The 11,250-nt window shown below is 41.8% G+C and overlaps 1 protein-coding gene across 5 annotated transcripts in view; it reads left to right on the forward strand.

Moving 5' to 3' along the window:
* The window catches only part of LOC101359494 (zinc finger protein 3-like), a 26,382-nt gene extending 15,506 nt beyond the window's left edge, over nucleotides 1-10,876 (forward strand). For all 5 annotated transcript variants that reach the window (XM_023741075.1, XM_023741074.1, XM_023741071.1 and 2 more), the window contains one exon: nucleotides 9,219-10,876. In XM_023741075.1, the coding sequence (XP_023596843.1) occupies nucleotides 9,297-10,163 (867 nt within the window). In that variant the 5' untranslated portion in view covers nucleotides 9,219-9,296 and the 3' untranslated portion in view covers nucleotides 10,164-10,876. The remainder of the gene's footprint in view (nucleotides 1-9,218) is intronic.
* The last annotated feature ends 374 nt before the right edge of the window (nucleotides 10,877-11,250 follow it).

Raw genomic sequence — 11,250 nt, forward strand, 5'->3', positions numbered from 1 at the left:
GGTGTTCTTCATTCTCCTTTACTCCAGGTGGTTCGGGCCAATTGATGCATCTTAGATGGCTGCTTATAAGCTTTTAAGACCCCAGATGCCACTCACCAAAGTAGGATGCAGAACATTTTCTTAATAAGATTTGTTATGCCAATTGACCTAGATGTCCCCTGAAAGTATGGTCCCCAGACCCCTACCCCTGCTACTCTGTCCCTCAAAGTGTTTGATTGTATTCAGGAAACTTCTTAGCTTTGGTTTAGTCCAGTTGTGCTGACTACTCCTGTAGTGTGTGCTGTCCTTCCCTTCACCTAAGATAATTCTTATCTACTGTCTAGTTAGTAAATAACCCTCCCACTCCCTCCCCACCCTCATAACCATCAAAGAATGTTTTCTTCTGTGTTTAAACCTTTTCTTGAGTTCTTATAATAGTGTTCTTATACAATATTTGTCCTTCTGTGATTGACTAACTTCACTCAGCGTAATGACCTCCAGCTTCCTCCATGTTATGTTTCACAGCTTCATCATTGTTCTTTATCGTTGAATAGTATTCCATTGTGTGGATATACCATAATTTGTTAATCCGTTCATCCATTGATGGGCACCTAGGTTGTTTCCATCTTTTTGCTATTGTGAACAGTGCTACAGTGAACATGGGTGTGCATATATCTATTCGTGTGACGGCTCTTATTTCTCTAGGATATATTCCAAGGAGTGGGATAGCTGGATTGTATGGTACTTCTATTTCTAGCTTTTTAAGGAAGCGCCAAATCAATTTCCAAAGTGGTTGTACCATTTTATATTCCCACCAATGGTGTATAAGTGTTCCCGTCTCTCCACAACCTCTCCAGCATTTATTATTTTTGTTTTTTGGATTAATGCTAGCCTTGTTGGGGTGAGGTGATCTCTAATTTTAGTTTTGATCTTCATTTCTCTAATGGCTAATGATCGTGAGCATTTCTTCATGTGTCTGTTAGCCGCCTGAATATCTTCTTTGGCAAAGTGCCTGTTTATATCCTTTGCCCATTTTTTAATTGCAAACCCCGCACATTCCAAGATCCTATACTTAAGAGACCCAGGGCAGGGGTGCCTCCTGCATATAACTTCTGAAGCAGACTGTTGTGACTGCGAGGAAGAGAACAAACAGATGCAAGAGACATTTACAGAAAAAACATGCAGGACTTGGTGGCTAATAGAGCAGTAGGGGAAGTTGGGTACGATCTCCTTTGTTCCCTTCACTATCCTATCTCTTAAAAAATAATCTTCACTAGTTGCTGTTATCTTCTCAGTTGCCACACTTCTCAACCCAGGACACTGTTTCTGTTCCATCAGAACTGGTTTTATTCAAGTTGCCAGTGGCTTAACTACCTAATCCACTGGACACAGATTTCCAGCCCTTATTTTTTTGACCTCTTTGTATTTTTTGTCAATGGGATCACTCCTCCTCACAACTCTTATTCCTTGGTTCTTGAAGTACTATTTTCTCCTGGTCTGCCTCTTGCTTTTTCAGGGTATTTTACCCACTGCTATTTTTCCTTATCAGATATAAAAACAAACAAACAAACAAAAAACAAACCCACTGTTGTTGAGTCGATTCCGACTCATAGTGACCCTATAGGAGAGAGTAGAACTGCCCTGTAGGGTTTCCAAGGAGCAGCTGGTGGATTTGAACTGCCATCCTTTTCGTTAGCAGTCGTGCTCTTAATCACTGCACCACCAGGGCTCCACAGGTGTTACATAAATGTTTGTTGACTGGCGACATCAAACAGGAAGTATATTAGTTTCCTAGGGCCACTGTAACAAAGTACCACAAACTGGGTGGCTTAAAACAATAGAAATTTATTCTCTCATAGTTCTAGAGACTAGATGTCTGAAACCAAGGTGTTGGCAGGACCATGCCCCCTCTGAAGCCTCTAGGGAAAAGTTCTTCCTTGCCTCTTTCTAGTTTCTGGTGGTTCCTAGCCATCCTTAACATTCCTTGGCTTATAGATGCATCATTCCAATCTCTCCCTCTATCATCACAGGGCCTTCTTCCCTGTGTATCTCTGTGTCTGAATCTGCCTCTCCTTTCTCTTAAAAGGCACTAATCATTGAATTTAGGGCCCACTCTAATCCACTGTGATCTTAACTTGTTACATCTGTAAAGACCCTATTTACAAATAATCACATTCTGAGGTTTTGAGCAGACATGAATTTTTAGGGGGACACTATTCAACCCAGTATACCACCCCCAACCTTAATCAAGCACCTGAGCACTGAACACAAGTGGAGTAAGATGATGGAAAATGAATGCCAGGCCAAAAAGGTTAGAATTTGTTTGTCAGATATTGAGGTATGTTAACTTTTCTTAAACAGGAGGATAGCAGATGAGAACAATCTAACAGTGTTGCCTTGTGTGGCATGGGGCGGGGTGTGTGTGTGTGTGTGTGTGTGTGTGTGGCAAAACATGTGGGACTTGTAGGCCAATTAGGAAAGCCTTAGATGAGAAGTGATTAGGATCTGAGGTAGGACATTAAGAGAGATAACAAAAAGGTAGGAAAAAAATCAAGAAGTATGTTGTAGGTAGAAGTAATAGTACTTGATTTCTGAATGGATGTGGGGACAGAGAAGGGAGTCATTGATTAATACACCCCCATACCCCTTCACACTTTTTATTTTGAAAAATGTTAAGGCTATAAGAAAGTTGCAAGAATATTACAATGAATACTCATACACCAGAAGGAGGAGTAGGTTTGGACCTGGCAATCTCAAGAGACTGGTAGGAGAGCCAAATGGAAGTGTCTTTTTAGGTTACTGGAGATGCTATAGCTGATTTACAAATATTCTCCTTCTCAGAAGATGGTAATGCTATCCTTCCAGTTACTCAACACAGAAACTTTTGTTGCTCTCATCCATATCCATCAGTCAGTAATCCTTGACTTGACCATCAACATTTTTTTCAAAATCTAAATACTTCTTATCATCTCTTCTGCCACTATTTTGGTCCAAGTCACCATCATCTCTCACCTGGATTATTGTAATAGCCTCCTAACTAGTTTTCCTGCCTCTACTCTTGCCTCCCAACAGTCTCAACCCAACATAGTGGCCAGAGTGATCCTAGTAAGACATCAGATGATGTCAGTCCTCTGGTCAAAACCCTCTAGTGGCTTTCCATCTCACTTAGTAAAAGCCAATCTCTTATAGTAGCCTACAGGGTCCTGTGTTATCTGATCCCCTTCTTATGTCTCTGACCTCATTTCTTATTACTCTCCCCCCAGCTCATTCTGCTCCAGTTAAACTTGCCTCCTTGCTATTCACTGAACACCAGGGCCTTTTCACTTGCTATTTGCTCTATGTGTAATGCTCTTTCCCAAGATATCGGTACCTTTATTTCTTTCAAGTTTTGCTTAAATATCATTTTTTTAGTGAGTCATTCTCTATGTGTAAAAATGGCTTGGAGGTGGTATCTGACCTCCTCTAAGTTCACAGGGGGAAGGAAAATCAAGATCAACAGCCCAAGGCTAATACCTATGAGGCAGAGATCAGACATGCCTCCCCTCCGTCATCCTTACCAATTCTGACACCAACCATCCTTCCCATGGCACTCTCTACTTCTCTTCTGGGTTCTATAATTCATTACAATGGCCACACAGAACTCACAGACAATACTCAAGATTATGGGGTTTATTAGGGAATTAACAGATTACAGTTCAGGTTCAGGAACACTCAGGATACAGTTCTTCCATCAGGACGGCCTCTTCCCAGCCCTCCTGCCTTCCATCAGGCAGGCCTCTCTCCCTGGCCCTTGGCCTCTGTCCTGCTCAGGCAAGTGTTCCAAAGCTCTTTTAGCTCTGTCAAAGAGTGTCTGGAGGTACCCTACTCTGCCAGCAAACCTCTTGCCCAAAGGCACTCAGCTTTCTCACTCCGTGGGCTGGGAAGCCCACCGCATGATCTTTTGCCAGTCTCTCCTTCCTTGGTGGTAGTAGGATCCTCATTTTCCTGCCTCTGGGATGGCTCATTTTAAGCCCAGCAAGATGGCAAAAACTGACCAATCCCCTTGATGGGACACAATTACCCTATTTGCACAATCCCACCCAAGACCATGGTGAGAAAGGCCACACAAAAGTGGTCCATCGCACCACAGGCCACCCCCTAGCTTTTCTAGCCATGGTTCTTTCATACTTGGAGGATAACTTCCTCCTCCCAACCATTTACCAGTCTACAACAGTCATTAACAATTAGTCTTGCAGTAGAGCAAAGAGTACTAAGGATGAGGTTACTCAGGTACCAGCAATTCAGATCGGCTGCAGGTGTCCATCTGATCTGGTCAGGTTCTCCAAAAGTCATCTTAGCTTCACCCTTTTTCAGTGTCTGATAAAATTTAACTGAGAGAAGGTTATTCCCTTGCTCTGAGCCTTAAGAGGTATCAGCACAGCAAAACCTTTAAGGGACTTCAGGTTTGTCCACTGTACTCTCGTCCAGCTGTGCCTCTCCCTTGGTCTACTCTTTCACACTTACAGCTTTTACAACTGCAGTTTTTACAATCACAACTAACCCTGTTAACAACACTCACAAATGAATCATATAATCTTATCAGTGTCCTCTCCCACCCTCTCTTCCACAGACCTGTCAAGAAAAGAGGAATCTATTCAGTAGGGATTCTCCCTTGTCCCCCTCATTTAACATAAGCACATTTACAAAAGTGTGTAAGCCAGCCACTTTATGCCTTTATTTCCCCCCATTTTATATAGCTAATGTTTAAATTGCCCATCCCTATCAAAGCATGTTCCTTGGTCTTGAAGAATCTTCTGTTCCAGTTGGAACTCTGAGCATCTGCATCCATAAGCAAAGTCCAGTCCAGAGCAAGCCATCAAATTGCAGCAGTCTATACTAGCTCACAGTGTCAGTCATCTTTCTCTTCATTTGGTTGGGTTCTGGTCAGCTCAACTTTAGCCATCTAAGCTAGCTTACAGTGGGTAGCAGCCTTAGGTTTGAGAGTTCACACACACCTCTCAGCACTTTAGACAGCTCTTTCACACTCTCTCTTCCCTAGCCCTCTTGGGCTAAGTCAATGGGTTCCACCCATAAACTTCAGGAGTCCACACAACTCCCTTTACTTCTGAACAACCAGCCCTTTCTCTGTCGTCCGTAGCCCCTGTGGGCTAGGTCAATGGATACTAATGGAACATGTCCAAACTCAGTATGTCTCTTCATTGCTGCACTTCCCCCACTTCCATTCAGTGGACCCAGATGGTCACCACAAGTGAGCATACCAAGCTGTCTACTCACTGGCTCCCTTTAACTTCTAGTCCTGTAAAGGGTTTCCATCTGATGGGCACTGACTTTCCTTGCCTCAATGCATCCAACAGCAAACCACTTGCTCGAAATTCAAAAAGCAAAACAGTCACTTTTTTTCCTGCAGGTCCTTCTTTCAAATGGGTATTTCCTATTCTCTCACCGGTTCTAGGTGGTTCTGCATGTCTTTTCAAATGTAAAATCTGGGTGGGGTTCAGGTTTTCAACCTAAGCCCCCACTCTATACACAGGGCTACTGCATTTAAAAAGCCTGTGTTTCCCTTGGGCAAATCCTAGTTCCCCTGTTAGCATATCCAATCAGGTATTGGCTGAAGATGGAGTTACACAGTCTCTGTAATCTATAATATCCAGTATTTATTTCTATTATACATTTAGGTCCGGTTTACAACACTGTTAGGAGAAACATTCAACATCCATAGTACATTCAATTAAACACATTATCTTAAACACATAACCCTTTCTAAAACATTCCAGTTTCATCTTTTCTTCTCTACCCCTTGACTATTTTCTCATTCATATGTATATGGCCTTGGGCTTCTGGCTAGGTGGAACTGGCAAACCTTGGCCCCCTATCAATTATCCTGCTTATCTGGCCTGGCTTTTGCCAAAGCTTTTCTCCCCTCAACAAACACAGTAAATATCTAAGAATCAAAAGTTTTATTTCCCAAGCCCCTTCATTCTTTCTCTTAGAAAATTCCATGCTTCCCTGAGTCTGGAGCCATTGCAAAGAATCCCACTTGTGACACCAACTGTAACAATGGCATGGGGGCAGTGTCTGACCTCCTCTAAGTTCACAAGGAGGAATGAGAATCAAGATCAACAGTCCTAGGCTGATACCTATTAGGCAGACGTCAGACGTGCTTCCCCTCTTCACCATCTTTACCAATTCTGACACCAACCCCATCCCTCCCATGGCACTCTCTACTTCTTTGCTGGGCTTGATAATTCATTACAGTGGCCACACAGAACTCACAGACAATCCTCACGATTATGGGGTTTATTATGGAAGTAACAGGTTACAGTTCAGGTTCAGGAACACTCAAGAATACAGTTCTTCCATCAGGACAGCCTCTTCCCAGTCCTGCTCACAGGCAGGCCTCTCTCCCTGGCCCTTGGCCTCTGCCCTGCTCAGGTAAGTGTTATAAAGCTCTTTTAGCTCTGACAATGAGTGCCTGGAGGCACCCTACTCTGCCAGCAAGACTCCTGCCCAAAGGCACTCAGCTTTCTCGCTCCATGGGCAGGGAAGCCCACCACACCATCTCCTGCCAGTCTCTCCTGCTGGTCTCTCCTTCCTTAGTGGTGGTGAGATCTTCTTTTTCCTGCCTCTGGGATGGCTCATTTCAAGCCCAGAGGGATGGCAAAAACTGCCCAATCCCCTTGGTGGGACACAATTACCTTATTTGTACAGTCCCACCTAATCACTTCAGTGAGAGTTACAAGACCATGATGAAAAAGGCTATACAAAAGTGATCCATTGCACCGCACTATGGTATTTAAAGTTGCAACCAATCTCCTCACTCCCTCCCCCAGCACTCTAATTCTCATGCTGTGCTTTTTTTCTCTGTAGTATGTAATTCATGTAGTTTATTGTCCATTTTCCCCCACTAAAATGAAAGATCTTAGAGAGCAGGATCTATGTTTTGTTCATCAATATAACTTAGAGTCTGGAACTGTACCTGGCATGTTGTTGGTGCTCAATAAACTGTACTGAATGGACATGAATAAATGAAGTATTATATGATTCACAGAGATGAGAAGCAGTCTAAGGGTTATGAGAAGGATCATCTTTAGCTTCATGGAGAAGGTGATACTTGAACAGGGCTTGAGAGCAGTAGGATTTATAGTCAATATGTTGGGCAAGCTGTTAAATCTCTGGCAGTGGCCCAAGTAAAAGGCACATTGACTGGAATGTCTAAGCCTTAACATGTTGTGGGAGATAATGAATAGAGTGGCTCAGCAGACAGTAGAAGAAGCTTTGTGTAGGGGAGAAGATTGAAACGAAGCTGGAAAGACAGGTAGGGACCAGAAAATGGTAGACAGAGAAGAAATCCCTCATTTTAAGATGTGCCTAAGCCAAGTACAGAAGGATAGTCTACTGCTTTGTGAAGTATTCCGAATCCAAGTAGAAGCATGCCCACATTATAGGTTTTTTTCACATGTTGATGAGTTGATAAGAGACTATATTTGTTATCTGCTCTGTCTAGTGTTTCATCTTATTTAATGCACGAAGTTTTTAAGGACTTCTAAGTTTGGGTGCCCCAAGCCCTAAAGGACAAATTTGGCAGATTTAGAAAGCTCTAGAGGTGCTCCTTAGAAGCAAGGATGGCGAGACTTCATCTCATGTACTTTGCACATGTTATCAGGACATGTCCACTACATGTCATGTACTTTGGACATGTTATCCCTAGCGAAGGACATACTTGGTAGAGGGTCAGTGAAAAAGAGAAAGACCCTTGATGAGATGGACTGACACAGTGGCTGCAACAGTGGGCTCAAACATAGCAACGATTGTGAAGATGGCACAGGACCTGGCAGTGTTTTGTTTTGCTGTACATAGGGTCGCTATGAGTCAGAACCGACTCAACAGCACCTAACACCAACAACAACAGAGCTGTGCTGTCCAGTAGAGTAGCCACTTGCTATTTAAATTAAATTGAAATACAACTGAATTCAGTTCCTTAGTCACAAGCCACATTTCAAGTGCTCAATAGCCACATGGGGCTATTGGCTACCATACTGGACAGCGCAGATGTAGAACATTCCCTTCACTGCAGAAAGTTCTATTGGACTGTGCTGTTCTAGGCATCAGCTAGTGATCTGTATTTGTAGCCATAGTTTATTATAGTATCTTGCTAAAAAAAAAACTGACTTGCCTGACTAATATTTAGATCTGATGCCTTTATCAGACATTTCAGTCTCTGCTCTCCAGGAACTTGAGGTCTCTATCTGACATAAGGTAAACACATGTGCAAGAGGATGTAAAAACCAGTATCCAAACTGAATGTACAGAAGATGAGGGCATACCTGTCAGTGGAGAACACGCATAAATATGATTATCTGATAAGCTATCACAGATCATTATTAAATTCCTTAAAGGCAGTGACCGTTATCTTATAAAATTGGGGTTGTGTACGTTTTTGGCTTTCACTGCTGATGTCAATGCTGCATCAGATGTTCCTGAGCACTCCCTTCTAAGTAGAAGGCCTAAACCAAAAACACCAAACCTGTTGCTGTTGAGTCAATTCTGACTCATTCTCTAATATCACTGTAAAACAATTTCTCTAGCTTCAGTAAACCATATTTAATAAGTAAAATTTAGAGGAGAAATGTATTAAAATAAACAGGAGATGTTTTTCTATCATGCCTCCCTTGGATGCAGCCAGAGTGCTTTGTGTATGTTCTCTCTGAGTTTGAATAGATATGGAAATATTTCTCTCTACCTCAGGCTTCATGTTTTAAACAACTTTTTCTCCTATTCCTTCCCAATTTGCACTATTTCCAAAATGTGCATGTAAGGTATGAGTGCGTCTGTGTTCACGAGTGAGTGTATGAGCATCTGTGTATAAGGAGAGATACTCTCAGCAGTAGTAGTGAGGTGGGTGTCTTGATTATGTCAAGGGAGTCTTTCCTATTACGACAGAGACAGTCCACAGACCAGAGTATACCATATGGACAGAACCTCAAGAGTGAGGCTCTCCTCTTTCTGCTCTCCTGCTAATCCTAGTATATCTGTTTAGGTTAGTTACTTAATATATAAATCCTAATTTTAGCCTATCTATCACTTTCTCCAAATCTGCTTGACTTGTTTCCATTTTTTCCCAATGTTGTAAGACCGTTTTTCATACTTTTTGAGTCAAATATTTCTAGAATACTTTGATCATCTTTTTTCCACCTGGAGTTTTTACTGTTACATTTACCTTTTTTAATATTTTTTGTCAGATGGTGAGACCTGGACTGAAGATTAATGGATTATAAAGCAGAAAGCTCTTGAAGTAAGGATACAACTACATAAAGGAGATGAATGTGAACAATGTGAACAAAACAAACATGAGGGAATCCTTTAATAGAGAAGAACCCTACGACTATGAAAAAAACTTTAGTAATATCTCAAACTTTATCCAACAGCCACAAATTGTTATTGAAGAGAAATCTCAAATGTGTAATATATGTGGAAAATTATTTAGGCGTAACTCATACCTTATTCAGCATGAAAGAATTCATAAGCAAGAGAAACCTCATAAGTGTCATGAATGTGGAAAAGCCTTTGACCATAGTTCAAACCTGATTCATCATCAGAGAATACATACTGAAGAGAAACCCTATGAATGCAGTGAGTGTGGGAAAACCTTCCGGCGAAGCTCACACCTTATTCAGTATCAGATAATTCATACAGGAGAGATGCCTTATATGTGTAATGAATGTGGAAAAGCTTTTGGTCGAAGCTCAAGTCTTACTCAACATCAGAGAATCCACACAAGGGAGAAGCCCTATGAATGTAATGAATGTGGGAAAGCCTTTAGCCAGAGCTCTAATCTGATAGAACATCAACGAGTTCACACCAAAGAGAGACCGTATGAATGTAATGATTGTGGGAAAACTTATAGTCATAACTCACACCTCATTGAACATCAGAGAGTCCATACAGGAGAAACTCCTTATAATTGTAATGAGTGTGGGAAATCTTTTAGTAGAACATCACTCCTTATTAAACATCATAGAATTCACACTGGAGAGAGACCCTATGAATGTATTCAATGTGGGAAGACCCTTAGTTGGAACTCTCACCTTATTCAGCATAAGAAAACTCATGGTGGAATAAAACCCTATGAAGTAAAGAATGTAAGAAAACAGTCAAGTATAGTTCATACCTTACTGATCATCTGAGAATTCATACAACAGAGAAACCATGAATGAAAGAAATGTGGTAAAGCCTTTGGTTGGAGTTCAACTCTTGTTGAGCATCAGACAATCCACACTGGGGAGAAACCCTATGAGTGTAGTGAGTGTGGGAAGGCCTTCAGTCTGAAAATCCACATGGTGGACAAACCTCACAGATATGTTCAGTGCATGAAAACCGGTAGATGGAATTCCCACCTTATTCAGCATCAGTGAGTTCACTTTGGAGGAATGATGAATATGGGCAAAGCCCTGTTACAGAAAGCCTTGTTATCTGACAGAGAATACATGAAGGAGGTATAATGCAACACTATAAAGATGATGATGAAAATGAAACCTAACTAGCACTAGTTTGATATCAAGAATCTACATCAGAGGGAGATGCTATGGTTTGCTTTCCAAATCTCCAAATTCATCCTCTGAAAACGGAATGAGTTAGGTCATGGAAAAAGAATCAGGGAATCCTGGATTCAGACTTGTAGATCAGGAAAGCAGTAGAGTGAGCTTTGAACCCAGTAGATTTCCCTATATTTCACCTGTCCTGTTTGTTATAACTGTAGATGGAAGTGGCTTTTGGGTCTCCTTGGACCAATACTTTGCCTCTCAGTGTCCTGCAGACTACTGAATCTCTTTGTGTTTTACGACATAAATGCACTTAATAAATGAGCACATTTTCTAAACCAAGTAATTTCTCAATGTGACACGTGAATGTAATGAATCAATTTACTGGAAACCAAAGTCTCTTGTTTGTCTTAACTCTCCTGTCTGTACTCAGCCACATTCCTTTCTCCACCATTCTTATATGTCATTATCAACATTAAATAAGGGTCACATTTGCTGTAAGGACTGACCTGGTATCTGGATGCCCTGGGTGTGGACTTAGACTCTATGAGGTCAAGGCTGAGCTCTAAGCTAGTGTGCCCAGTTGCTCTACTTGACACTCAGAACTCTTTAGCTCTCTCCTCCTTAACATTCTCCCCTCCTGCCCCCCACCCTCACATACACACACTACAGAAAGGGCCCTTCCTTTCTGTAAGGTCTGAGAAGCTTCAGGGATGAGGCAGCACTTGAAGAG

Source organism: Trichechus manatus, unplaced genomic scaffold (assembly GCF_000243295.1).
Source record: "Trichechus manatus latirostris isolate Lorelei unplaced genomic scaffold, TriManLat1.0 scaffold00170, whole genome shotgun sequence".
Taxonomy (NCBI): domain Eukaryota; kingdom Metazoa; phylum Chordata; class Mammalia; order Sirenia; family Trichechidae; genus Trichechus; species Trichechus manatus.